This window comes from Phocoena phocoena, chromosome 2, assembly GCF_963924675.1.
Source record: "Phocoena phocoena chromosome 2, mPhoPho1.1, whole genome shotgun sequence".
NCBI lineage: Eukaryota > Metazoa > Chordata > Mammalia > Artiodactyla > Phocoenidae > Phocoena > Phocoena phocoena.
This window is the reverse complement of record NC_089220.1, coordinates 141,011,241-141,038,098: the sequence shown is the minus strand read 5'-3', so window position 1 is coordinate 141,038,098 and position 26,858 is coordinate 141,011,241. Positions and strand designations below refer to the sequence as shown.

Below are 26,858 nucleotides of genomic sequence, written 5' to 3'. Positions count from 1 at the left end.
ATGTGGGAGGCAAAGACTGGGGTGGGGATGGATGGATGATGTGATGCCATTGTCTGAAATGAGGAAGAGGAATAGGTGCTGTGAGGATCAGAGTGAATTTCTATAAAGTGGAAGCAAGTATGATGGTGATTTGTTGAAAGAATAATTAACCAGAACCTCTGTCTGAAGTGGTTCTTGGGGATTGCATGCCTTTTCCCTCTGAAGAAGTGCCTGGTGGGGAGAAGAGGGGTGGTGGGAGCAATGCCTCCCCTGCCAAGTGTCTCCTATCCAGACTGATAGGCCTGGAAGCCTCAGACTGCTGGGCAGGGTCAGATGGGGGGCTTCTGTCAGCGAAGGTGTCCTGGCTAGGCCCACCTTGGCTCCACGGCCCCTGATCCCACCCAGGGCTGGAGTTCTTCACGGAAGCCTAGGATGGTTTGAGGGTTACTCTCAGTTGCCTGGAACAATTTCTTCAATCTTTGGAGGACTCAGAGTAGCTAGGAAGGATAAGGGGTAGCGTATCAACGAAAAGAGTTGAAAGGAGGGAGAACTCAGAACAAAAATGAGAACAAGTTGTTAAAGTCCCATTCTTTGTGCCCCTGAGAACTGAAGAGACCTTGGGCTGCGCCTGCTTCCAGATGTGGCCACTTCTAATTTTTCCCAGACAGAAGAAGGTGTCCTATCATTAAAGGGGAGTGCCCTGTCTTCCCGAGTTACCCGGTCTCCTCCAGCGGCATTGGAGTCCCGCTTTGTGACTGTGACCTGCCATTGTCACAAAGCCGTACCAAAGAAGCCCTCAGATGTCTCCTTTGTTCAGAATGTTTCAAATCAACTTGTCCCCTTCCCTTTGAAGGGAACTATTAACCACACACTGATAAATTACCATGATGTGAGGCTGGCACTCTTCGACAAGTGGCAATTAGCACAGAGGAACTTGGGCCTCACGGGTTCCCGAGGTGTGTTGCTGAGAGGACAGCTGTGGCTGAATATTCTCGACTTCACAGAGCAGCCACCCACAGACCTGAAAGGGGAGTTGGTAATCAAACACTATAACTAGGCTAGAAAAAGGGACACCAGTGTGGATGTTTTCATTTAAGAACACTTTATACACACTTCTCTTTTTACCCCCCAGGAGGAAAATAGATACCTTTGTCTTTACTGCTCCCTTTATAAGGACCACTACACAACAAAATCCAGAAAGTATTACAGGGACACTTTCTGCTCTTTATATAGGCTTTCCAAAATGACAGGAGCTACATTTTCCCGGAGGTAAGCTGGGAGTCTGTCCACCCGCTGAAGAGGGCATAACGCCTCAGCCTACTGAAGAATGTTGAAAAGGGACTTACGTGTTCTGACAAAAGGAAGGGCTTCTGAAGAGATCAAAGGAAGGAGAACCAAGTGTAAGAATGATCCAGTTGTTAAAGTTTAGATGGTTTCTGGCATATGACCTTGAGATGTTTGTGTCCATCTCACTCATTGCAGGCAGAAGGAAACACATTCTGCCGCGAAGCGGAGTGATCCAGGGTGGACTTGCTAGTGCTCTGTGATTGGTCCGTCTAAACCCTGACCCATACGTGGCGTTTGCTTTTGACCCTTTTCAGTTATGTCATTTCAAATTCAAATTTGTGTCCTTACGCTCACTTCATTAACTCAGTGTAGTTGTGAGAGCATTGCTCTATCTCCTACCTTTGTGATTTAAAAGGCTAATTTTTCTTTCAGTGGGGGATATTGAACATTCTTTTGATATGTTCTAGTTAGAACGTTTTTGGCTGCAAGTAACAAAGAGGGCTTATGCTTTTCATACAAAAGACAAGTCCTAAGGCAGGCAGTTGCCAGCATTAGTACAGTGGCTCCGTGATATCGGGTGTAGGGCTCTGTGTGTTTTGTTTCTTTGACTATCCTTTTCCTCATGATGATAAAATGGCTTCTTAAGCTCTATCCATCACATCTGCATTCGTGGCAGGAGAGTGGTACCACAACCCTCCCTGTAAACTCCCTTGGCAGATTTCTTTTGGGGATACTGTTATCAGTCTTGGGTCCCTAGGCCACCCTCCCACACCCACCTTCAGGAAAAAAAAATAGAGGCAGACAAATGTCTTACCATGGTCAGCTTAGATCAGTTCTCATTCTCTACCACCTGGGAAATGTCCTGCTCTAGACAAATTGAGATTCTGTTAAGCTAAGGGAAAAGAAGAAATGGATTTTGAATAAGCAAATAGGTAGCGTCTGCCCTAGGGTCTTCAAAGACCCAGGCCAAAAAAGCCACAAATGATATAAAACAATAGTCTTTCATTTTCTATCATAATATATGAGGATGATGATTTTGATTACAAAATTATTACCACACATTTAAAAACTATAGAAAATGATCCTAATAAGAAAAGACATGAGAATTTGGCCTATATTAAGAAACATTTGTGGTTTGAATGTCCTTTGATCCATGAGTTTTATTTACAGGAATCTGTTCTAAGGAAATAATTGTAACTGCGTCCAGAGAATTAGCTACAAGAATTTTCCTTGCAGCATCACTTATAATAGCAAAAACAGAAAGACAAAAACACCAGCCTAAGTGTCCAGCCATAGGAAATTAATTAAATAAACTCCAGTATATCCTTCAGGGTGATATGTGCAGCAATTCAAGTAATGTAATAGGCGATCATATAAGTGCATGGAAGTATTGTCATATCGTTAATATCAAAAGTAGCTCGAGGGCTTCCCTGGTGGCGCAGTGGTTGAGAGTCCGCCTGCCAATGCAGGGGACACGGGTTCGTGCCCCGGTCCGGGAAGATCCCACATGCCGCGGAGTGGCTGGGCCCGTGAGCCATGGCCGCTGAGCGTTCGCGTCCGGAGCCTGCGCTCCGCAACGGGAGAGGCCACAACAGTGAGAGGCCCATGTACCACAAAAAAAAAAAAAAAGTAGCTCGAAAAGCAGATGTACAGTATTCTATTTTTTAACGAATATGTGTAGTGGATGCATGTCTACAGATAGGAAAAAAATCAAAAATTTATATGGTTAATGCCTATCTCTGGGTGATGGGACTCTAGGTTTTAAAAAGATATTTTTTCCTAAATTATACTTACTAAATGTACAAGCATGTGTGCTTTTTTTATAATAAGGGGGGAAATATGAGAAAGCTTAAGACTTGGAGAGAGGGGCTTTTTCACCAAAGGACGGTCATCTTGGCACCTCGCTCAGTGAGGACTGCTTTCATTCCAACAGTTGGAGGCTGTGAGTGGAAACCTCCCATCCTTCTCCCAGGGCGCCCTGGATTGCTTCCAGTTTTTCATGATTATAGTTAATGCTAAGGTTAACATCTTTATATTGAAGGCCTTTTTTTTTTTTCATAGTCCCAATTATTTTTGAAGAATAGTTTCCCAAAAGTGATCTCACTAGGTCAGTGGGTAGGAACATTTTTTTCTCACTTACGATACATATTTCCAAATTGCTTCTCGGTGGGGCTGTACCAGTCACAATGCTGCCAGGAATACCTTTGCCAGCACAGGATATTATAATTGTTTTTAGCGTTTGCTAATTCAGCAGGCAAAGAACGGTGCCTCAGTATTTTGCTTTGCATTTCCAGCAAGGCTGAACGATCTTCTCTATAAACTGTTTACTTGTTGTATTTTTTTTTTTTTTTTTTGCGGTACGCGGGCCTCTCACTGTTGTGGCCTCTCCCGTTGTGGAGCACAGGCTACGGACGCACAGGCTCAGCGGCCATGGCTCACCGGCCCAGCCGCTCCGCGGCATGTGGGATCTTCCCGGACTGGGGCACGAACCCGTGTCCCCTGCATCGGCAGGCGGACTCCCAACCACTGCGCCACCAGAGAAGCCCTACTTGTTGTATTTTTTATTCCTGAATTTTGCCATTTATCTCTCGGGGTTTTCATATTTTCCTTTTCAATTTGTACAAACTCTTTCTATACTAAAGATAATGGCCCTTTTTCTGTTGTACTGGCCTAGCTATAGATATTTCCCCCATGCTGTTGTTTCCCTTCTGATTTAGTTTTTTTTTTTTTCTTTTTATATGCGAAAGCTTTGAATTGTTAGGCAGTCAAGTCTGTCACTTTTGTGATTTTCTTTTGTTTCTTACAAGTTTAGAAAATTACCCTCTCACCCCTCAAGCAGAAGTCTGATGAATGTTCAACTCTGCTTGCATCCAGATTTAAAAAAAAAAACTTTCCCCTTTAACCCATCGTTGATTTGTCACGCTCCTGGTTCGCCAAAGGATTTAAATTCATTTCCCCTCAGTGTACCAAAATTATCTCAGTCATATTTTTGAATAATTTTCTCCATTAATTTATGATTCCTCCTTTGTCATAGCTATTTTTTATATAAATGGTAGGGCCTATTCCCATAATGCCACCTCTTTTTAAATGATTATTTATTTACCTAAAATGTATCTGGTAGAGCTTATCCTACTTCATTACATTTTAAGCTTATTTTCTGATAAAAATTCTTTTGATTCTCACCCATTTGAATATAAAACGAAATCCCCTACAGACTCAGAATTCCTTTGAGGACAGGAACCAAGTCTTTCTTGGGTATTTCAGTGTACCCAGCACAGTCCCTAGCACACAGAGATAACTAGTTAATACTTTTGACTGAATGAATTCACCCTTTTGTGACATTCTTTTACTAAAGTTCGTGGTATTAAGTCCAATCAAGGCCAGAGAAGCTGTGCTTCTCTCTCTGTTGAACCCCTATCATACACCCAGCAAAGCCCCCATCTCTCATCCTCCAGTGATCCGTGTATTAGTACCCACATTTCATGTATAAAGAAACCAAGGTACAGAGCAGTTCATTTGCCCGCATTTGAAAGGCATGTGTCAGAGTTGGGCATCTTAGCTAAGGTAGCAGTTAAGCAGATAAATCATAGGGCCCCGGAGTGTCCAGCACTGGCTTCAGATGGCCTGTGTTCAGTCCCAGTGTGAACTTGGCCAGTTTCGAAACCCATCTGTGCCCCATTTGTATACTGACAGTAGTAAGAGGACCTCAGGGTAGCTGTGAGTACACAGTAAGACTGTACATTCTAACCGAGTGTCTTATCTCATCCCTAGGAGTCGAGAATACATGTCCTTTTCTCCCCTTTTTTGAGATGTTCTAGGCTGTTACTGTTCACAGGCGTGCCTTGGAGATATTGTGAATTTGGTTCCAGACCACCGCAATAAAGCAAATCCTGCAATAAAGCAAGTCACACAAATTTTTTGGCTTCGCAGTGCATGTAAAAGTTATGTTTACACTATACTGTAGTCCGTTAAGTGTGCGCTAGCATTATGTCTAAAATAACAATGTATATACCTACATTTAAAAAATACGTTGTGGCTAATAATTGCTAACCATTATCTGAGGCGTCACTGAATTTTAGTAACAGCAAAGATCAATGATGGCAGGTCACCATGAAAGTTTGAAACATTGTGAGAATTAGTGACACAGAGACATGAAGTGAGCAAATACTGTTGGAAAAATGGTACCGATAGACTTGCTTGATGCAGGGTTGCCACCAGCCTTCAATTTGTAAAAAACACGGTATCTGTGAAATGTGATAAAGTGAGGTCTGCCTGTGTAGTAGCACTGTCACCTTGAGGTCCTATCAGGATGTGTGTTTTGATGTATGTGTGACAGTTGTTCCTTGCCCCTCTTCTGTAACTGAGAAAAAGAACAGCTAAATAGTGAAGCTGAGGAGAGCTGTAAAATCAGAACTTGTCGCCTGGGCCCCTCATTCTGTATCTGCTATTCTAATCCTCAGGCCTTGTCTTTGCCTTAAAGGTTCCCATGGCGTTAAAGCTTTTAGAATTTTCTTTTAAAGAGGAAGTGAGTACAATTCTATTTTAAGGTAAGGGCATCTCTTTGCAAATGGAAAATCCAATCAATAAGTGTTTAGCAACGGCTGTGGACAAGACTCTTGGCATTCTTATAAACACACGAAAGTAACTGGATGTGTGGATGATTGTGTGGAAATCAGATCTGGGCTCAAGTTCAGGTTTATTATTTACTAGCCATGTGACCATGGGCAAATTTTAACCTCTCTAAGACTCCATTTTCTTTTCAGGAAACTATACATAAGAATTCCCATCCTAGGGACTTCCCTGGTGGCACAGTGGTTAAGACTCCGCACTCCCAATGCAGTGTTCGATCCCTGGTCAGGGAACTAGATCCCACATGCGTGCCACAACTAAGAGTGAGCATGCCACAACTAAGGAGCCCGCCTGCCACAACTAAGACCCGGCACAACCAAATAAATAAAATATTAAGAAAAAAAAGAATTCCTGTCCTACAGAGGATGGAGAGGAGCAAACAAGAGAATGTTTGTTAAGAAGCCATTAAACTCCTTACCTTGTAGATGTGCCTATGCTGAGGGTCTAGGGGAAGAGGGTACTAAGTAGGCCCACCCAAGACAAAACTGTGGGACACCTGGAGGGGCCACCATGATGGGTGCCAGGGGACAAAGAGAGAAGGGCCCATTGGAACTGAAGGTTTGTGCTCTGGGCTGAGTTTCCAAGAGTTGAGCCAAGGGTCATCCCAGATGTTCAGGGTCAGGTAGGAGGAGACAGACAGAATGGAGGCCCCCAAGCTCCATCCAGAGGCAACTTGTTCTATCAAAGCCCGGCAGGGCTTTATTTGCTGACTTCTTTGCCACTATCTCCTGCTACCCAAGTCTCGCCCTCTATCTGATACATACACAGTGTTCACGCCGCAGCACCTAACCTAGGGCATGGCCCAGCTCATGGTGAAAATTTTTGTTTGCTGAAGGTGTGAATGGTGCTCAGACCATGTTTGTTGACTGAATAAGCATGACCCTGGCTGATGACATGTCCAATCTAGTTTACAAGCAACTTCGAATAAGACCCTGAGAGAAAGAGACCCTGACAGGCACAAGGACAGGCTGTAAAGAACAATGACTTTTGGTTTGGGAGCCTGGTGAATTGAGAGGCTTGTGGGAGACAGCCAGCCTCACCTTCCTAAGCACAGCATGGGGGGACTCCATTAGCAGGTGTGTCTACTGAGAACCACATGCATTACCGTTTTCTTCAAATCACGTTTGACTTTTAGTTGATAGTGGGGCACAAAAACATTTAAGATCATACCTTTTAATAGTTGCATCTTTTAATGTCTTAATAAGATTGAAAGGCCTTTATAGTGCCTGCACAAAATCTCTTCCGGGATAATGTTCATATTCCAAGTGATGCTCTATCTAGTTCCTAGGTTGATCCAATCAGTTAAGCTTAGGAAGCAGAAAGATGGGGCAGAATACTCCCAAGACACTTACCACAGTACCTTCTTAGGTCCTTAGGTTTGGCCTGTACTTTGACATGATTTTTTTTCAAGTGGGCGTAGGTGTGCAAATCTGGAACCCAGAGCTCATTCATTCACTGAACAAACTTATTTGTGCCTGCTCTCTGCCAGGTGTCAGGGGAGGGTGCAAAGAGGAAAAGCGTGGACCCTGCCGTCAAGGAGTTCATGACATAATGTTTTTACTTACGGGGCCCCTAAAAGGAAGGCGGGTGCTTTGTCCATCCTTGCTAGACCTCACGTCTTTTAAGCAACAGGTAATGTGATTTTTCTCTGACAGCTCTAGGTTGGTTAAATGAAGCCCTGTAGCTATGGCTTTATTTACAGGCCTGTGGGGGCAACACAGGCCAGCGTTGCCACACTGACCTTCTCTGCCTCTACTGGGTGCTTGGTTGACCAACGGCTATCACCCGGCAAGGTTTCCCAAAGCAGACCATTGTTGTTGGCTTTGTGAAGCACTCAGAGGGCGGCCTGTGCTCAGAAATAGAGTTCTCAACAAAAGCCACAGAATTGTTGGTGGGCTTGCCACTTGGCCAGCTGTTTTTCGTTTCTCAGCAACATTTGGCTCTCTCTTGCTGTGTGATGTCAGCATTAGCTATCATAGAATGTTCTCTGTTCAAACAACGTATTGGCTGATTAAAATCAGTTGCCTTGTCAGTGACTATAAAGCAGTGATTGATATGATTGCCCTGGGATTTTAAGAATTTTTTTCTTTTAAGAAAATATTAAAACATTTTTGAAAGCAGAGAGCATAGTGTAGTGGGCACCCATATGCGCATCACGTAGATTTAACAGTGAACACTGTGCCACATTGCTTCATCTGTTTTTATTGCTGCTGAAGTACTTTAAAGTAAATTACAGACATCGAGACATTTCACACCTAAATACTTCAGTGTTGATCTCTAAAGAATCACATTCCCCAACAACCAAAACATCATCAGCACTTTTAACAAAATTAATAATAACTCCTGGACTTCCCTGGTGGCGCAGTGGTTAAGAATCCACCTGCCAATGTGGGGGACACGGGTTGGAGTCCTGGTCCGGGAAGCTCCCACATGCCACGGAGCAATGAAGCCCGTGCGCCACAGCCACTGAGCCTGCGCTCTAGAGCCCACGAGCCACAACTACCGAGCCTGAGCGCTGTAACTACTGAAGCCTGCGTACTCTAGGGCCCGCAAGCCACAACTACTGAGCCTATGTGCCACAACTACTGAAGCCCATGCGCCTAGAGCCCGTGCTCCACAGCAAGAGAAGCCATTGCAATGAGAAGCCGTTGCACTGCAACGAAGAGTAGCCCCTGCTCGCCACAGCTAGAGAAAGCCCGTGCGCAGCAACGAAAACCCAAAGCAGCCATAAATAAATAAATAAATAGATAGATAAATAGATAAATAAATAAAGTAACTCCTTGGTGTCATCTTATCCAGTCCATGCTCACATTTCCCTCCTTTTTGCCCAGAAGTCTTCTACTTGGTCTGTTCAAAAGAGGACTCAGTCCTAGGCTACACGTTGCATTTTGCCGTTTTATATCTTAGGCCTTTAAAATCTAGGACTGGGCTTCCCTGGTGGCGCAGTGGTTGAGAGTCCACCTGCCGATGCAGGGGACACGGGTTTGTGCCCTGGTCCGGGAGGATCCCACGTGCCGCGGAGTGCCTGGGCCCGTGAGCCATGGCCGCTGAGCCTGCGCGTCCGGAGCCTGTGCTCCGCAACGGGAGAGGCCACAACAGTGAGAGGCCCGCGTACCGCAAAAAAAAAAAAAAATCTAGGACTGTTCCTTCTCAACTTTTTGGGTGTTTTTGTTTTTCATGACATTGACTTGTAAGAGTTCTTGGATTTTTCAATAGGGATTATGAAGTTTTTCGTGGATTCCTTTTGCACTATAGCTAAATTTCTTTTGTTGCATTTGTATTAGGTGCTGTTAGCCAGAGGTATGTGTTTTTAATATTTCGCCATCAAATCTAGCTTCAGTATCTTAGAAATTCGTTCAGATCTGACCTTGGCCAATAGTGGTTTTTTTTGGAAAAAGCATTCATTATATTCATTTCTTTTAAATCTCAAATAAAATCCTTCTTCTGGATTTATACAGGATTTATTGGCTTAAAAGGAATGCAAAATAATAAAGGTAGGTTCTGAATATCAGCCATGTGTAAGGTTAAGGAAATCCCTAGTAATTCTTCTTCATGTTCAGTTTGCAGAGAAGTTCCAGGAGGTGAAAGAAGCTGCCAGACTAGCCAGAGACAAATCTCAGGAGAAAATCGAGACCTCGAGCAATCATTCCCAAGTAAGTAATTTGTCCGTAAAATGAATGACTATAATCAGCGATTGAGACTCTGTTCCTTGTCACTTTTGACAAGAAATAGGAAATTTTCGCAGTAGGGCATTTTGAAAACTTTTTCAACTATTAGCCTGCTCACAGTGAGATGAATGTGACATGTAAGAGACTCTTGAATTTTTCAGGATGTGGTGATATATTTTGGATGGAAAACGTTTGATGAGATTAGAGTTAATGCATGTCTGGGATGTCCTCTGGTCACGGTTTAAAAACCAATGCCAATGGGCTTCCCTGGTAGCGCAGTGGTTGAGAGTCCGCCTGCCAATGCGGGAGATGTGGGTTCATGTCCCGGTCCGGGAAGATCCCACATGCCGCGGAGCGGCTAGGCCCGTGAGCCATGGCCTCTGAGCCTGCGCGTCCGGAGCCTGTGCTCTGCAACGGGAGAGGCCACAACAGTGAGAGGCCCGTGTACCACAAAAAAAAAAAAAAAAAAAAAAGCCAAGGTGAAGTGTTTTCTTTCTGTGTTGGGAGGTGAGGTCTGCATGAAGGATGCTCATGGACAAATGCAGGTACCTGTGCCCATGACAGAGAAAACTTGATCGATGCCAGAGAGTCCTCGTCTGTCTCCCTATTATAACAAAGTCAGGTGGGAGGTGGTATTCCAACAGCTCTGGTTTAGCCAACGTAAATGTGGCTTTGCCAGGAACTGAGTTATCTGTCTACTTAAAAGTGTGATAATTGACTAAAAGGGACCTATTTTAACCTGAAATAAAAATACCTGCCTTCCTGACGTCTAGATTGGGGTGTGTAGTGGTAGGTGGAAACCTTGACCTAGTGACATGGTTATGTGTAGAGAGACAGGGAAAGGGAGACCTGACGAGACGTAGGAGCTGGGGTCTGGGATTAGGGGTAAGCATGATGTAAATGCAAGGCAGCCAGGGGTCTCCCTGCCTAGGGGTGAGGTGCACCGTGGGAGGAACAGAGATGCGCTTGGAGGTACTGTGGAGGACCTGAAATTCTTCATGGGTGGATCATTCTTACTTATTTATTGTTGGATAATGGGAAGACATTGGAGATGTTTTATGGCTACTGATCAGGAATTGCCATGAAGGTTGCATGCGGGTGGTGAGGAAGTCAGGGAGGAGCTGAGGGCAGGAAGATCGGAGAGGAGGCTGTGGGGTGGAGAATGGCCAGGCCAGACCAGCTATGGATGGATGTCGGGACAGCTTGTGGAAAGAGAACAGGAGGCGTGGGCATTCCTGAGCAGTCAAGATCAACACCCTAGACTTGGCCGTCAGCACTAGCTGAAGCTGAATCCTATAAAAGATGCCCCTAGGGATTTATGGAAATGAATGTGTATTAGACTTCAAGTGGGCAGGAACTTTCCCGAATCTTTGTAAATCATCTTTAATGACATCTAAATGATACTGTTAATTTAGTATACTAATTATTGTACTGAGTAATCGCTGAGGATCTGTAAAATTGGGCACTTGAAATGGTCCATAGTCTAAGGACTTTCTCTGTGTTTTTTTTTTTTGGAATGCTAAGATTATTATACAATAAGAGTTACCAAAGATATTTTGTTAATGTTTTTGTGTGTTTTTTCCTAATATAGCTTTCCAGTATATTTTTGTGTTATTCTTTTTGATCATTTTTAAAAAACTTATTTGTTATGATCCTTTCCTTGTGTTTTCAAATATCCCTTTTCAAAACTATTTTAATGGCTAGATAGTATTCCAGTGTTTGTATCACAACTTATTCCATTAACCTCCTATAATTTGGGACATCGGTGTTGTTTCTAATTTTTCATTAATATAAATAACACCATGCTAAGCATTCTTGCACACCTTTTGTGCATTTGATGGTTTCTGCAGGATAAATTCTTGAAGTGGAAGTATTAGGTTAAGGGTAGGACTTTTTTTTTTTTTTCTGGTCAACAATTTTTTTTTTTGGATTTTATTTTATTTATTTTTTATACAGCAGGTTCTTATTAGTTATCCATTCTATACATATTAGTGTATACATGTCAATCCCAATCTCCCAATTCATCCCACCACCACCACCCCCGCCACTTTCCCCCATTGGTGTCCATATGTTTTTTCTCCACATCTGTGTCTCTATTTCTGCCCTGAAAACTGGTTCATCTGTACCGTTGTTCTAGGTTCCATATATATGTGTTAATATACAGTATTTGTTTTTCTCTTTCTGACTTACTTCACTATGTATGACAGTCTCTAGATCCATCCACATCTCTACAAATGACCCAATTTCGTTCCTTTTTATGGCTGAGTAATATTCCATTGTATACATGTACCCCATCTTCTTTATCCATTCATCTGCTGATGGGCATTTAGGTTGCTTCCATGACCTGGCTACTGTAAATAGTGCTGCAGTAAACACTGGGTTGCATGTGTCTTTTTGAATTATGGTTTTCTCCAGGTATATGCCCAGTAGTGGGATTGCTGGGTCATATGGTAGTTCTATTTTTAGTTTTTTAGGGAACCTCCATACTGTTCTCCCTAGTGGCTGTATCAATTTACATTCCCACCAACAGTGCAAGAGGGTTCCCTTTTCTCCACACCCTCTCCAACATTTGTTGTTTGTAGATTTTCTGATGATGCCCATTCTAACTGGTGTGAGGTGATACCTCATTGTAGTTTTGATTTGCATTTTTCTAATAATTAGTGATGTTGAGCAGCTTTTCATGTGCTTCTTGGCCATCTGTATGTCTTCTTTGGAGAAATGTCTATTTAGGTCTTCTGCCCATTTTTTGATTGGGTTGTTTGTTTTTTTAATATTGAGCTGCCTGAGCTGTTTATATATTTTGGAGATTAATCCTTTGTCCATTGATTCGTTTTCAAATATCTTCTCCCATTCTGAGGGTTGTCTTTTTGTCTTGTTTTGTAGTTTCCTTTGCTTTGCAAAAGCTTTTAAGTTTCATTAGGTTCCATTTGTTTATTTTTGTTTTTATTTCCATTACTGTAGGAGGTGGATCAAAAAAGATCTTGCTGTGATTTATGTCACAGAGTGTTCTTCCTATGTTTTCCTCTAAGAGTATTATAGTGTCTGGTCTTACAGTTAGGTCTTTAATCCATTTGGAGTTTATTTTTGTGTATGGTGTTAGGGAGTGTTCTAATTTCATTCTTTTACATGTGGCTGTCCAGTTTTCCCAGCAAGGGGTAGGACGTTGTTTTTTTTTTTTTTTTTGCGGTACACGGGCCTCTCACTGTTGTGGCCTCTCCCGTTGCGGAGCACAGGCTCCAGACGCACAAGATCAGTGGCCATGGCTCACGGGCCTAGCCACTCCACGGCATGTGGGATCTTCCCGGACCGGGGCACGAACCCGTGTCCCCTGCTTCGGCAGGCGGACTGTCAACCACTGCGCCACCAGGGAAGCCCGGTAGGACGTTTTGAGAGCTTTTGACACACACTGCAAACATCCCTACAGAAATGTACAATTGTGACTCCCACCAGCAGTGAATGAGAGCATTTTCCCCTCCCGTTCCCTCCCCAACAAAGCTTTGTTGATTTGACAGAAGAAAAATGTACTTTATTGGCTTTTTAAATTTTGTATTTCTTTACTAGTGAGATTAAATTTTTTTGTTTATTAATTCTATGTATTTCTTCTTCTGTAAATGTCAATTGCATATCCTTTCCATTTTTTTGTGTTCATTTCCAAGAACTTTATTTTTTAACATGGTTAGTTTTGAATATATACAAAACTAGGCAGAACTGGGTAAATGAACCCCCATGGACCCATAGGTCAGCTTTAACAATTAGGACTTTATGACCAATGGTTTCATCTACACCCCCCTCTCCCTCCGTCTTTGTTTTAAAGCCAGTGCCAGACATCATTTCATCCATAAATATTTCAGAGCGTCACTCTAAAAGTGGAGGACTCTAGGGGTTTTTTAGTATAGGAATAGTATTAGCATTTTTGTTTTTAGTATGCATTGAAAATATTTCCCCCACATTGTTGCTTACATTCTGATATCGTTTATGGCACTTTTTTGCGATGTAGAAATTTAGTCATACGTCATTCCCTTCTTGTCTTTCCTTTGCCCTTATTCTTCTTGGACGAAATAAAATCTTTCTAAGATCTTATCCAAGACCAGATGAGGTTTCACCTCCATGTAGTATGGTTTATTACAGCAAACATTTCAGAATATTCATAACATTGCTAAATAGTCGCAGACACCCATATCTGGTTCCTGTTTGTTTGTTTGTTTTTTTTCAAATGAGTGTGTTCATCTCTCTGTAGCCCCGGGATTTTTAAGTCATCTCAGCTTCTTATACTTTTTCTCTTAACTCATTCACTGTTTCTTATTATAAAACCCTCCTCCCCCCTTTCTTTTTCTTTTTTTTTCTTTTGGCCATGCCCTGCAGCATGTGGGGTCTTTGTTCCCCAACAAGGGATTGAACCTGCTCCCCCTGCATTGGAAGCACGACGTCTTAACCACTGGACCGCCAGGGAAGTCCCTAAAACTCTCCCCCTCTTTCCATCTGTGGCTTCTGTCCTGTGTTATTTAAGGAGATCAGGTATCCGGGCTTGTTAGGTTTACCTGTAAAGTTTGAGTGAAAAGGTTCTGCATAACGGCCCGGTATGCTGTCTTGTGGGTAAAATGCACAGACTGTCTGGACTCCAAGTGGAGTCTCCACGGATAGTCTTGTTATTAGTCTGTGGACTTGTTAGTCTTTGCTGCATTCTGGTTGGATGCGTTGGTTCTCCCACACTCATAACCACACAGTTCCTCATCATGCCTGATTTGCTTCCGCTGTGAGGACAAGCGATAAGGTGTGCAAGTGATTCAGTCTGGCCAGGAATCTGGGTGTGAAACCCCATCTTCCACTCAGGCATCCAGCATCAACGGAACGGACGATGAAAAGGCATCTTCTGCGGGTCCTGCCAACACACACCTCAAGTCTGAGAACAACAAGCTGAAGATCGCTCTGACACAGAGGTGAGCATGTTCAAATCCAGGTGCTGTTGTCTCCCAGGTCAGCACTTCCCTGCAGCCTTTCCCACTGGGCAGGGTTTCAGGAAGTTGGGAAAGGAGACTGGGTCCTGCTCAGAGCATCCGGTCTTGACTCCTGGCCAAAGGAAGACCAGCTGCCTTCATGGTTGTTCGCTGTGCACATCAGCATCTATGTGTGTGTGTGAGAAAGAGAGAGGTGTCCCTGTGCTTTTTTTTTTTTTTTTGCCATGCCACGAGACTTGTGAGATCTTAATTCCCCAGCCAAGGATGGAACCCAGGTCCCCTGCAATGGAAGCATGGAGTCCTAACCACTGGACCACCAGGGAAGTCCCTGTCCCAGTGCTTACGTTTCATTTTTTTTGAGGGGGTGGCCCGTGCCATGCGGCATGAGGGAATCTTAGTTCCCCAACCAGGGGTCAAACCCATGCCCCCTACATTGGGAGTATGGAGTCTTAACCACTGGACAACCAGGGAAGTCCCTGTTTTGGTTTTTGAGTAGCCAAATTTATCATTTATTCATATATGATAACACTGAAAAACATATTAAAACCTAAGAAACTATCTTGAAAATAAAATAAAATCTCACAAAAATTAGTAGCTTTTCTATATACAAACAAACATCACGTAGACTATATATTTGAAGAAGAGATTTCCTTTACAATATGAACTAGAACCATAAAATACATGGGAATAAACTTAAGAAATGTACAGGATCTTTGTGAAGAAAACTCAAATGATTTTGAGGGCCATACGTGAATAATTCAACAAATAGAAAAAGTCTATTGGGAAGTGGTAGGAAGCCTCAATATTTTAAAAAGTATCAATTTCCCTTAAATTGATCTACAACTTTAACACAACCCCCATGACGATATCAACAAGATTTTAACTTTTAATGACAATACTAGCTGTGCTTGTGTTTTCCTTGTTTTTTGTTTGTTTGTTTGTTTTTTGCGGTACACGGGCCTCTCACTGTTGTAGCCTCTCCCATTGCGGAGTACAGGCTCCGGACGTGCAGGCTCAGCGGCCATGGCTCACGGGCCCAGCCGCTCCGCGGCATGTGGGATCTTCCCGGACCGGGGCACGAACCCGTGTCCCCTGCAGCTGCAGGCAGACTCTCAACCACTGTGCCACCAGGGAAGCCCTGTGCTTGTGTTTTCATATCTTGAGAATGTGGCCTGTTTCCCAAAGGCTAGGCTGGGTCTCACGGTGTAAGGCTGGCCCCATGAGCACCTTCAGAACTGCTGTCTTTGGGAGTCATTCTGCTCACCTGGCAGGGGACTCGGCCGGCTTCCCCCAGCCTCTCTGTGGCTGAGAAGCTGCTTTCCTCAGACCTGCCCCGTTTAAGAACTCTATCATATTAATTCCCCCATTTTGCAGGTAAGGAAACTGAGTCCCAGGTGGTACAGTGAGTCCTTGCCCAAGGTCACATGGCTGGTAAATCTTCCCAGAGGCACCCACCTCTGCAACCCAGCCAGCCTGACCAGTGTGCGTGGAGCTTAATTCCTGTGATCTGACAGGAATTAAGGAATTTCAGAAAGAACATAGGACCCTTAGATTCAGCCGCCTTCTTTGGACCCTGGGTTTTGTCAGATACTTCAAAGGACAAAACTGTGACCAGCCTCTTTTACTCATCAGGTGATCTTGAAGACTATTTTTGGTTGAGTCACAGTGGGCTGCCTGGATGAAAACATTCTACCCCTAAAAATAAATGTTTTTAAATCCCAGTTGAATGGACGAGTGAATTACAGGAATGGGTGTGAAGCCATTTCCCGAAATCAGCTCAATCATTAACTCTGAAATTAATCACATAACAATATTTTGCTATGTTTTCAGTCTGTGGTTTGAAACCAGTCACAGTTCTAGGACCTTGAGGTGGATGAAAGATAATGCAGATTATTAAAATACAGTTGTATTTACTTTTTTAAAAATTAAAAAAAAAAAAAGAAGCCTTTAGAGACACAGCTCTCCTCAGCCAGGCAGTATTGATTAGAAGCCAAAAACTTCCTTTTTTTTTTTTCAGAGTGGCTAAGTCTGAGGTGGTTTTTTTGTTGTTGTTAATTAATTTTTATTGGAGTTTAGTTGCTTTACAATGTTGTGTTGGTTTCTGCTGTACAGCACAGTGAATCAACTATACATACATCTCTTCTTGTTTAGATTTCCTTCCCATTTAGGTCACCATACAGCATTGAGTAGTATTCCCTGTGCTATACAGCAGGTTTTCATTAGTTATCTATTTTATACATAGTAGTGTATATGTGTCAGTCCCAACCTCCCGATTCATCCCACCCCGCCACCCTCACCCCCTTGATAACCATACGTTTGTTCTCTACGTCTGTGTCTCTATTTCTGCTTTGCAAATAAGTTCATCTCTACCATTTTTCTAGATTCCACATATAAGCGATATTATGTGATATTTGTTTTTCTCGTTCTGACTTATTTCACTCTGTATGACAGTCTTAAGGTCCATCCTCGTCTCTACAAATGATCCAGTTTTGTTCCTTTTAATGGCTAATATTCCATTGTCTGTATGTACCACGTCCTTATCCATTCCTCTGTTGATGGACATGTAGGTTGCTTCCATGTCCTGGCTATTGTAAATAGTGCCGCAGTGAACACTGGTCTCCAAAACAGGAAACAAAAGAAGCGTTGAATGGGACCAGCAACTGAGGGCAACCTGATTCCAGTTTGTTTTTTCAAACTTCACTGATCACAGAGGATTATCATGTGGATTGGTGATAACGCAGAGGCGTCCCTGGGACCTGAGGTGACCTAGGGTCGGCCAGGGCTCCCTCACACATCCTGTGGTTGGAACCCCAGTTCTGCCCTCAGGGGACTCCCAGCCCCTGTCTCCTCTGTCCTCAAGTCCTCAGCTCTCAAATCTGGACCCAGGCTGTTTGTTTAAACCTGGGGTTGTTGGGCTCCAGAGAGGGGGTGTCAGGAGCTTGTTGAAAGTGTCCGCAGCTTTCATGAGAGTGTCAGAGGGCCTGGGGTCCACCCCAGCACTTCAGAACCTACATCCCTGAGGCTCATTTCAGGAAGGAACAGTCCTGCGGCCAGGGGTCAGTAGGGAGCAGATGGGGGAGGGGTCTCTACCACAGTCTGTGGCTTCATTCTTAGTTTCTTTTTTTTTTTTAATTGAAGTAGAGTTGATTCACAATGTTGCGTTAATTTCTGCTGTACAGCAAAGTGACTCAGTTATGCACACACACACATATATATATATATAATTCTTTTTTATATTCTTTTCCATTATGGTTTATCCCAGGACGTTGAATATAGTTCCATGTGCTATACAATAGGACCTTGTTGTTTATCCATTCTGTATATAATAGGTTGCATCTACTAACCCCAAACTCCCAATCCATCTCTCCCTCAACCCCTTCCCCCTTGGCAGCCACAAGCCTGTTCTCTTATGTTTATGAGCCTGTTTTTGCTTCATAGATAAGTTCATTTGTGTCATATTTTAGACTCCACGTACGAGTGATATCATATGGCATTTGTCTCTGTCTGACTTACTTCACTTAGTAGGATAATCTCTCGTTGCATCCATGTTGCTGCAAATGGCATGATTTCATTCCTTTTTATGGCTGAGTTCATTCTAAGTTACATCTCTTCCTTCTCTGAGAATTCTGTTCTCTTCTAAAGTGATGCCTTGAGAAAATCACCCAACAAGGCAGCGTGTTCCCACTAAAGGGAGGTGCCAGGCCCTCTCAGCACGTGGTTCTCGCTGCCAGGCCACCGGCGGGAGAGGGTGTGGCCCCGAGGCATGGGCTGAGGGGGTGGCCGGGTGCCCCCTCCGCAGGGCAGCCGGGTGGACGGTGCCCACCCTCCCGGTCACCGCCTGGCCCCCGCCCTGCAGCGCCGCCAACGTGAAGAAATGGGAGATCGAGCTGCAGACCCTGCGGGAGAGCAACGCCCGGCTGACCACGGCACTACAGGACTCGGTGGCCAGCGTGGAGCAGTGGAAGAGGCAGTTCTCCCTCTGCCACGACGAGAATGAACGGCTCCGGAACAAGGTGGGGAGGGCCGGGGTGGCCGTGACCTTCCTCTCCCCACTGCCTCCCACTTGGCCCTCGGTCCCATGTCCCAGGGGCAGGAGGAAGACCCGCTGCTTCTCCCTTTGTCCTCCCCTCCGCCTCCCTGCCTGCCTTAGTGGGAACGCTACTACGTACAGAACTGACTGATTACCTTTCCTGAACCAAGTTTTAAAATTGCAATCGCAAAGGAGAAGAGAAATCAATGGGAGATTGCAGCTTTGTCTCCCGCAAAGATCACCCTCTGATGCGAGCTGTGGGTTGGCCTTTCGTGGGTGGCCTCCCTCTGGCATTTTCTGTGGTTCCGTGATCTTCGGTAGAGAAAAGGGATCCAGAGGGTGAGTGAAGAAAATAGATTCAGGAGATGGTGAGGCGTGATTGCTCAGAAACCCTGCTTCCCTGCAAACTGCTCTTTCTAAAAATGTGAGATAGGCAGCAAGGAAAGGAATACAGCCCTTGACGCGTGAGGTGGGCCCATGCGGACGGGCCTCGTGTGCCCTCTACCCTCCTACCCTGACATGGGGGCTTTGCAGTTTTTTTCAGAATTCACCCCCGCCCTTCCCTGTCATTAGTCGCTCATGCTCTGGAGTTGGGCTGAGTTGATGCGGTTGTTTTAGGGTTCCCAGGTGAGGTCCTGGGGTTGCTGTGCTGTTTTGCTGGTCAGCATTTTTATCCCACAGTCAGTGAACACAGTCTGCTCCATAAATGCAGGATTTCAGGGTACGGGTCGCATTGAGATTGGTACTCGCTCCCCTTGCCCCCGTGTATAACCCGCCCACCCGTTCTGAGTGGAGCCCCTGGGAACCACTCCCCTACTTCACGTCTTACTTCGGAGCAGGTGGCATGTGAAACTGCCTCGTGTCGTTTTTTCATAAAGTGCTGATGGTGAGGGGCGCAGGCCAAGTGCTGACTCTGCACCTTCCCTTCTGAGGCTGGCAGAGGGATTGATCGCCCTTTGTTTCTTTTTCCAAGGGCAGAGCTGAGTTTCTCACTTTGCGTCTGAGTGTAAGAACCAAAGAGCCGTGCTGGGGGTGGGGGGTGGGGCGTGGAGGAAGTGCGTGCACTGGAACCTACTCCCCGTGCGGAGCGTCAGCTTCCCTGGGCGGGAAGCACTGGGAACTTGATTCCCAGGGCGGGATGTGGACGTTGGTGGGATCTCCGGCAGCTCCTGTGGCTGGAGGTTCAGATCCTGAGGGCTGGTGCAGGTCACCTCTAAGAATTGTCCTCATGTTGACCCCCTAGTGCCCTGCACCCTGAGGACTGCCGCTGCCTGCTTGTGGGGAACCCCATCAACATGGTGCTCTTGTGTTACTTGCTGGTTACACCCCTGCCGTCCACTCTGCACCCATGCTTTGGCCCCTGGGAAATGCCCAGTGTCAGAGGTGTCAGGCTTGGATGTACCTCAGCCTGCACTTGTCATCTCTCCAGGAAGAGGCCCACGGGCCAGGTCCCTTCTGCGTGCATCAGTGGGGAAAGGTCATCTTGATTTAAAACGTTTGAAATGTCATTGAGTCCCAGTTGGTAGCCACTGTCCCACAGAGTTGCTCGGTTCTCTACCCTGCTTGCTTAACCCCTTGAAGAGCAACAGAATCATTCAGGGCATGATTAAAATGATGTGACAGTCATTCTGCGAAGAAGCAGATAGATTCATGGGACGTCTGGCCCCGACTTGTGACAGATCCTTAAAGCAAACCTAAAGCTACCGTCCTGTGACTGTGAGAGAAAACCAGAGGCCCAGAGCATACTGAAGCCAGGTTTTGTGACTTCTGTGGCTTTGTTGGTGTTAAATGAGGGCATCTGTGCCCGCAGGAGCAAACAGCCCAGGGGGAGCCCCGTGGAGTTTGTCTGTAGCCACAAGGAAAAATTTATAAGTGGGTTAATTTATGGTTTACTTTAAAAGAGCTGTGGTGATCTTTTGTTTAATGACTACAGTAAACTGGCATCCCTGCTTTAACATGTGATATTCATTAAAGATTGACGAGCTGGAAGAGCAGTGCAGCGAGATAAACAGAGAGAAGGAGAAGAATACCCAGTTGAAGAGAAGAATTGAGGAGCTGGAGTTGGAACTCCGAGAAAAGGAGACGGTGGGTCGTGGGGCTCCGAGCGGTGCTGCTTGGCGTCCCCTGGGCCTTGGCGGGTGATCTCCACCCAAGGACACGGCTGGCAGCTGTGGGGCATGTGACTGGCCCTGGCAGCTGCCCGGATCTCAGCACAGAGACAGAGCCAAAAGCTACACCAGGGCACAGATAGTCCAGAGCAAAGGGCCTGACCATTACCCTCTGCAGCCTCCTTGTTGTACTTATTCTATAATCAGTCGCTCAGGTCCGAGAGAGAGCTGAACATGAGCAAAAGCACTCGGAAACTTTCATAGGTGGTCTTTTATCAGAAGTTGTGTTCTGCTGTCAACTTAATGCAGCAAGAACCCCCTGTCACAGAGTCGTTTATTTTCTGGGGGACAGGACCGCTAAGTACAGCAAGTCCCCTACCCACGAACGAGTTCGACTCCAAGAGTGCACTTGCCTAAGTCCCGTTTGTGCGTAAGTCCAACAGAGTCAGCCTAGGTGTGCAACTAACACAACCGGCTGTGTCCTACTGTACCGTAATAGGTTTATCATACTTTTCACACAAATAATACATAAAAAACACACACAAAAACCAAAGGAAACATTTTTAACCTTGCAGTACAGTACTTTGAAAAGTACAGTAGTACCAGCTACATCACTGCTGCTTCTACGCTTGCTTCCGGACATCCTGGGCATGAAATAAAGATACTGTAGGACTGTGCTCTCTACAGCGCTGTACAGTGAAGTACACAAACGCACAGCCACTTGTAGAGGATGCTCGCACGTGACGATGTACGCCAGACACGTGGACTGACTCACATGACTGGACATGTGAACGCACATTTGCATCTTTGAAAGCTCGCAGCTTGAAAGTTCATATGTAGGGACTTACTGTATACAGAGGGTGGAGACCATGGGCAAGTTACCAGTCCTCTCTCAGCCTCGGTTTCCCCATCTCCGAAACAGGAATCATACTTCTCTTTTCATGGTGGTGTTCAGCCTTCATGCATTCATTCATGGAACATACTCAGCCTTTAGAATTACCTCGTGTGTTAAGTATAACATCGTCGCCATTATTATTTACGCAGACAACACAGGTTCCGAAAGCTGCTTCCATTATTGTATGCACGAGTTGGGGGTTTTCAAGAATACATTTTATCTGACTTGCTTTCACATTCTTTTTCCAATTTCTGTCTCCTGTAGGAGTTGACAGACCTCCGAAAACAAAGTGAAATCATACCTCAGCTCATGTCGGAGTGTGAATACGTCTCTGAGAAGTTAGAGGTAAGGGCGGGGAGCACGTCCACCTGGGCTCAGATGAGAAGGCATCCACTGTGTTACCCATTTCTCCGAGGCCTCTCCCTTTCACGCCTGGCTTGGTAAAGAAGGGAGACTTTGTATTCCTAGAAAGCCAGCGTAACTACACGCCAGATGCCAGCTTTCCTCCCGGGTGCAGACTCAGCAGTGTTTGTCTTCTGTTTTCTCCACTTATACGAAGGTGTCCTATGCATAACCATAGTGTAGGTGACTGTTTCCTGCCCACAGAAGTCCCTACAGAACCACAGAAGGGTGCGAAGCAGGGGACGGAAAGGAGGGCTGAGAGCCTAAGACCCAGGGGCTATTTGTACCTCCCCAGCCAGTGACCTTGGACATGACCTTGGACAGCCCCCCCCGCCCCCCCCCCGCCTCCCCACCCTGCTGGCTTCAGATTTCTGATCCACCTGCTGCATTTCTGAAGGAGCATTTTCAGATCCTCCTTCACCTCCGAGGTTCTCCTCACTTCGAGAGCTCTTTGTTCAGATATACAACCTTGGTATTAGTAACTGGTTCTTGTACACCCATTCAGAAATTCTCATTTTATGCCCGTAAGATGAAAGCTCTTATTTGGACTCACAGCAGTCCCGCCATCGGGAGCTTCAACATCTCCATGGCAACACCACGGGACGGACAGAGCACAGACCTACTGTCCCTGCGTCTGGCATGGCCAGTCCTCCCTCGCTGACGAGAGGCTGGCCTGGGGCCAAGGAGACCTCGCCTTCTCAGTGGAACCGGCAGAAACAAGTCACTCTTCCATTTGTGCTATTTCTCACTCTCTCCCAGAATGGAACCCAAAGGGGGCCTCTGCTGACCACTGTGGGCTTGGGGCTGAAAACCCCATGTGCTGGGATTTCAGGCTTCCTCTGCTGGGCACTTTGTGAAAGCATCACTTAGCACCAGGCTCCCTTGGGCAGGATGCTGAGTTCTGTGTTCTCTGTGGGGGCATCGTATTAAGGCGAGATGCTGGCTGTTGGTACCTCTGCCAGAGAACAGCAGGAAGGAGGGGCACACACCTGATGCCAGGGGGGTGGGGGCAGGACACTTAACACCTCCAGGGAGGCAGGCCCGCCCGAGGGGGACGGACAGCCTGGCTGTCTCAGGTCTCAGCGGGGCTCCTCCCGCTCTGTCCCCAGACCCTTCTTTCTCTCTCGCTTTGCTTCAGGCGGCAGAGAGAGACAATCAGAACCTGGAAGACAAAGTGCGCTCCCTGAAGACGGACATGGAGGAGAGCAAGTACCGCCAGCGCCACCTGAAGGTGGAGCTGAAGAGCTTCTTGGAGGTGCTGGACGGGAAGATCGATGACCTGCACAACTTCCGCCGGGGCCTCTCCAAGCTGGGCGCCGACAACTAGGGCTGCGCGTGAGTCCCCAGGGTGTGTGTGACACAGAGTAGCACTAGGACGTCCTCCCGTTCACGTGGCTTCTGTAAATGCAGGCGCAGTTTGTCACGTTTCCAAACCAGGGGTGCCGTCCACTCTCTCCTCTCCAGAATAGAAACCTCCCCTTGCTTCTCTGGCCTTGCGAGGTCATGGACAACTGGACGATTCTGACTCAGGAATCCAGAACTAGGTCTACCTTAAACATTTACGCAGTCAGGGCAGGGATGTTTATAACTTTCTTAAGGGCTGTTGCAACCATATGAACTGGAAAAGTATTTTCTAATTCAAGTATGAATACCCTTTCCAACTCCTTTTTTTTTGAGTAGCGTTCAGAGTATTCGAATGTTCACCAGGCACCAATGCGTGGGGCGTGGTGATAGCAGTTTTCCTCTCAGTATATACAGAGATGCTTTAAAGAAACCACTTAGTAGAGACTTGTCCCAAGAGAGAAAACACATTTCTGGTGGAGGCGTTTTCTGGCAGGGGAATCGCCTGCATCCACTCCGCCCACTTCTACCCGCCCCCAGTTTGTAGGGTTGCGACAATGTTCCTTTTCTTGGTTTTAATTTCTGAGCAGGTTACTGTGCTGTGGCGACAGCATGCAGCGAGGGTGCCTAGCACAGTGCCTGGCACAAAGTAGGTGCTTAATAAATATTTGTTCATTTAAACGTATAAACAGAATTTAGTGTTTTCATCACATCCCCCATCAAGCCCCTGTTGGACAGTCCACCGTCCTGGTGCACTGGGTCATTATCAGGCATGTATGTGACTTTGTAGACAGACTCGTGGGTTGGCTCAGGTGGCCCTGGGGCCAGGAGGGTGGCGGTGGAAGCAGCAGGAGCTGGTCTGAGGTCCCCCCCTCCCAGCAGCCCATCCATGGTGCTCTGCCCCTGGGGGCCTCTGACACTGAGATCACCCTTCCTTTCCAGGAGTGTGGCCGGTGGCCTAGGGATTCTAGGACCACTGACTGTCCCTGGTATAAGGGCTGCCCAGGGCTTGGGATCTAGGGTGGGATCCTCTGTTGGGTTTAGACAATTGAAAAAGAAATCACACAGGCCCGTGAGGGAAGGAGTGGGCTCAAAGTGGCTGAGCCTTGGCCTTAGAGCAGTTCTGCCCAGGTCTGCCTCCCCCTGTTCCTGCTAAGGAAGGGACCAGAGCCATGGACCTCTTCTCTCTTACTGAGTTTCTCAGTGGGGCCAGTGGACATTTCATTTGCCCCATGCATGGCAAGATGGTCTGAATCCCTGGCCGTCGGCATTTCTAAATCCCTTTGAAGGAGGGGGAGGCTTTGCTGCCCCCTTACCTGCTTTGAGAACCACTAAGAGAACTTCCCCCTCTAGAAGGATTTTCTCACACATTAGAATTGCTCCCTGCTGAATTGTCCAGATAAACAATAAAATAGCCTGAGGAGGTGGGTAGGGTACACACGGATGTGGCCCCGGGCCCCAGGGTGACTTTACAAGTCCTGCTGCTCTCTTTCGTGTAGCTGAGACCATCTCCCTGAGCAGGGAGGTCTTATTTAGGATGGGGAAAGCACCAGGACATGTAGGGGAGACCCGCAGGCTGAGTGGGGCAGCTGGGGTGGAGTTCACTGGGCTGGTGGCAGATGGAAATGGAAAGCGTGGTCAGCCCTCCTGCTGATTTGTGACTGGGCGCTGCTGGCCCTGCCCTGTCCCTGGAGCTCCAGATGGCTCTCAGGACAGCGGTAGCAGCTCTACTGACCTGGAGATCAGAGAGCTGGGCTGGCTGTGAGTTGGCTTTGTGGCCCAGCAGTGGGCTCAAGAGGATTCTTCTCAGGCTAGGCCAGTCCACCTGCCCAGGAGCAGCAGACACTGGGATTCTGAAACCTCAGCTTGGGTCTTCTGATGCCCACCACCCCTGTCTATGCGGCAGCTTATTCCTCCAGAAGGAGCTGTCTTGACTGACTGGACATGCTCAGGTGACGTATTCATCGGAGGACAGAGTTGTCAAAGCTACTTGCACATTCCGGGCAGTGACTGGAGAACTAGTGGCAGCAGTAGAGCCATTACCACGGTGGGCTGCTGTGTCCCTGTACAGTTGAGACCCATGACGCCCGCTCACCAACCGTGGAAGACTTTGGTGAGCCCTTGTAGGCAGTAGGTGAGGAGCTGAGAGCCCCACACTGTGTGGCCCCAGCCAGCTTTACACCATGCAGCCCAGGAGCTAAGAGCAGTAGGGGCTCCTCTAAAGGAGAAGCTAAGTTGGGCTCAGCAGGGAAAGCACACCTTTACAAAAGCCCTGGACTTTCAGTTCCTTCTGCTTTTCTCTAAAGGTCTTAAGGTTTCTTCATTTACTTTCTTCAAAAAAAAAAAGACTTGGGGCCAACCTAGACAGTCTGTCGAGAGGCTAGCCCCGTCTAACAGCCTCGGGACATAAGGAGAATGACCCGCTGAATTCATCCCAGTTTCGCTTGAGCCAAGCCCTCGTTTGTTAGGACGTCCAGCTCCAGTCTCAGCACTGATGCCCTTTGTTTGGTGTGATCTGAAGCCAAGTGCAGGCAGGGCATAACCCTTGCCTCACAAACACCCCAGCCCCGTCGTGCTGCTGGAGGATTTAGAGCTAGGACTGCGTCTTTGTTTCCAAGTGATGTCTCCTGATTTGACATCTCCAAGACTGGCTGCCTGAACCTCAATTAGCTTTTTTTTTTCCTCTGCATCTGTGAAACCTGGGGCCTAAAAAAAGCAACGGAAAATTTGGAATCCTTTAACCATAATGATCCTTAAAAATAATTTTCATTCCAAGTAAAGACCCACTGGATGCGTGATACAGTTGAGAGCGGCAAGGGGAGATAAAGTCTTCCTAGTGCCTCGGGAATAGAAAGCCACCTGAGTGACAGGCTGGGACAGTGTGGTCAGGCCTTGAAAGAGAGCCAGCGTCCACATGAGACCCAGAACTTGTACACTCCCTCCCTTCCACGCTCCCCTGCATGCCGTCACTTTAGACCTCAACTGGGTGAGAGAACGGGGCAGAGATCATTCCCCATTTTGCAGAGGAAGCAGAGACAGGTGACTCACCCTGAGTCACCCAGCTAGTGAGCAGCAGCGCGGGCTGCATCTGGGTCTCCTGAACCTTGGTCCAGTGTCTTTCTACGAGTCATGCTCTCTTCTCCCTTTAGTGACCTTTGGGTGCCAAGAAAAAAAAACTCTCTTGTGTCCTGATAAGAGCACATTGCAGTTACACTGTTTTAATATATGTCCACAGCAAATGACAACTTATAAATGAATGAATCAGAATTACATTTACGTTCATTACAGCAGTAAGTTCCACTTTTGAATGATTCTGCTTTTGTAGGGATCTTTCCAAGAGATTGTTGGTTAAAATGATGTTGGTGCTTTGAGAGGCCAGAGCGATGAGACACATTTTGAGTTCTTCGTTGATGGCTTTCGTGGAGGCAAAGCAGTTTGTTCAAAACAAGCAGGAGGCCCCAAAATGGCAGAGCAGTAAACAGAGTGATGGAGGGGCAGGTGGGGTGTGGGGGGATTGCCCATCACTGCCCAGCCCCTTCCCAGACAGGAGCCAACACTGGGGAG

General features: G+C 46.4%; 1 protein-coding gene across 1 annotated transcript in view; it reads left to right on the top strand.

The window, feature by feature from the left end:
• The window catches only part of HOMER2 (homer scaffold protein 2), an 86,481-nt gene extending 62,498 nt beyond the window's left edge, over positions 1-23,983 (top strand). The window contains exons 4-9 of the mRNA XM_065871304.1: positions 9,456-9,548; positions 14,394-14,500; positions 18,375-18,531; positions 20,523-20,633; positions 21,816-21,896; positions 23,092-23,983. Of these exons, the coding sequence (XP_065727376.1) occupies positions 9,456-9,548; positions 14,394-14,500; positions 18,375-18,531; positions 20,523-20,633; positions 21,816-21,896; positions 23,092-23,280 (738 nt within the window). The 3' untranslated portion in view covers positions 23,281-23,983. The remainder of the gene's footprint in view (positions 1-9,455; positions 9,549-14,393; positions 14,501-18,374; positions 18,532-20,522; positions 20,634-21,815; positions 21,897-23,091) is intronic.
• The last annotated feature ends 2,875 nt before the right edge of the window (positions 23,984-26,858 follow it).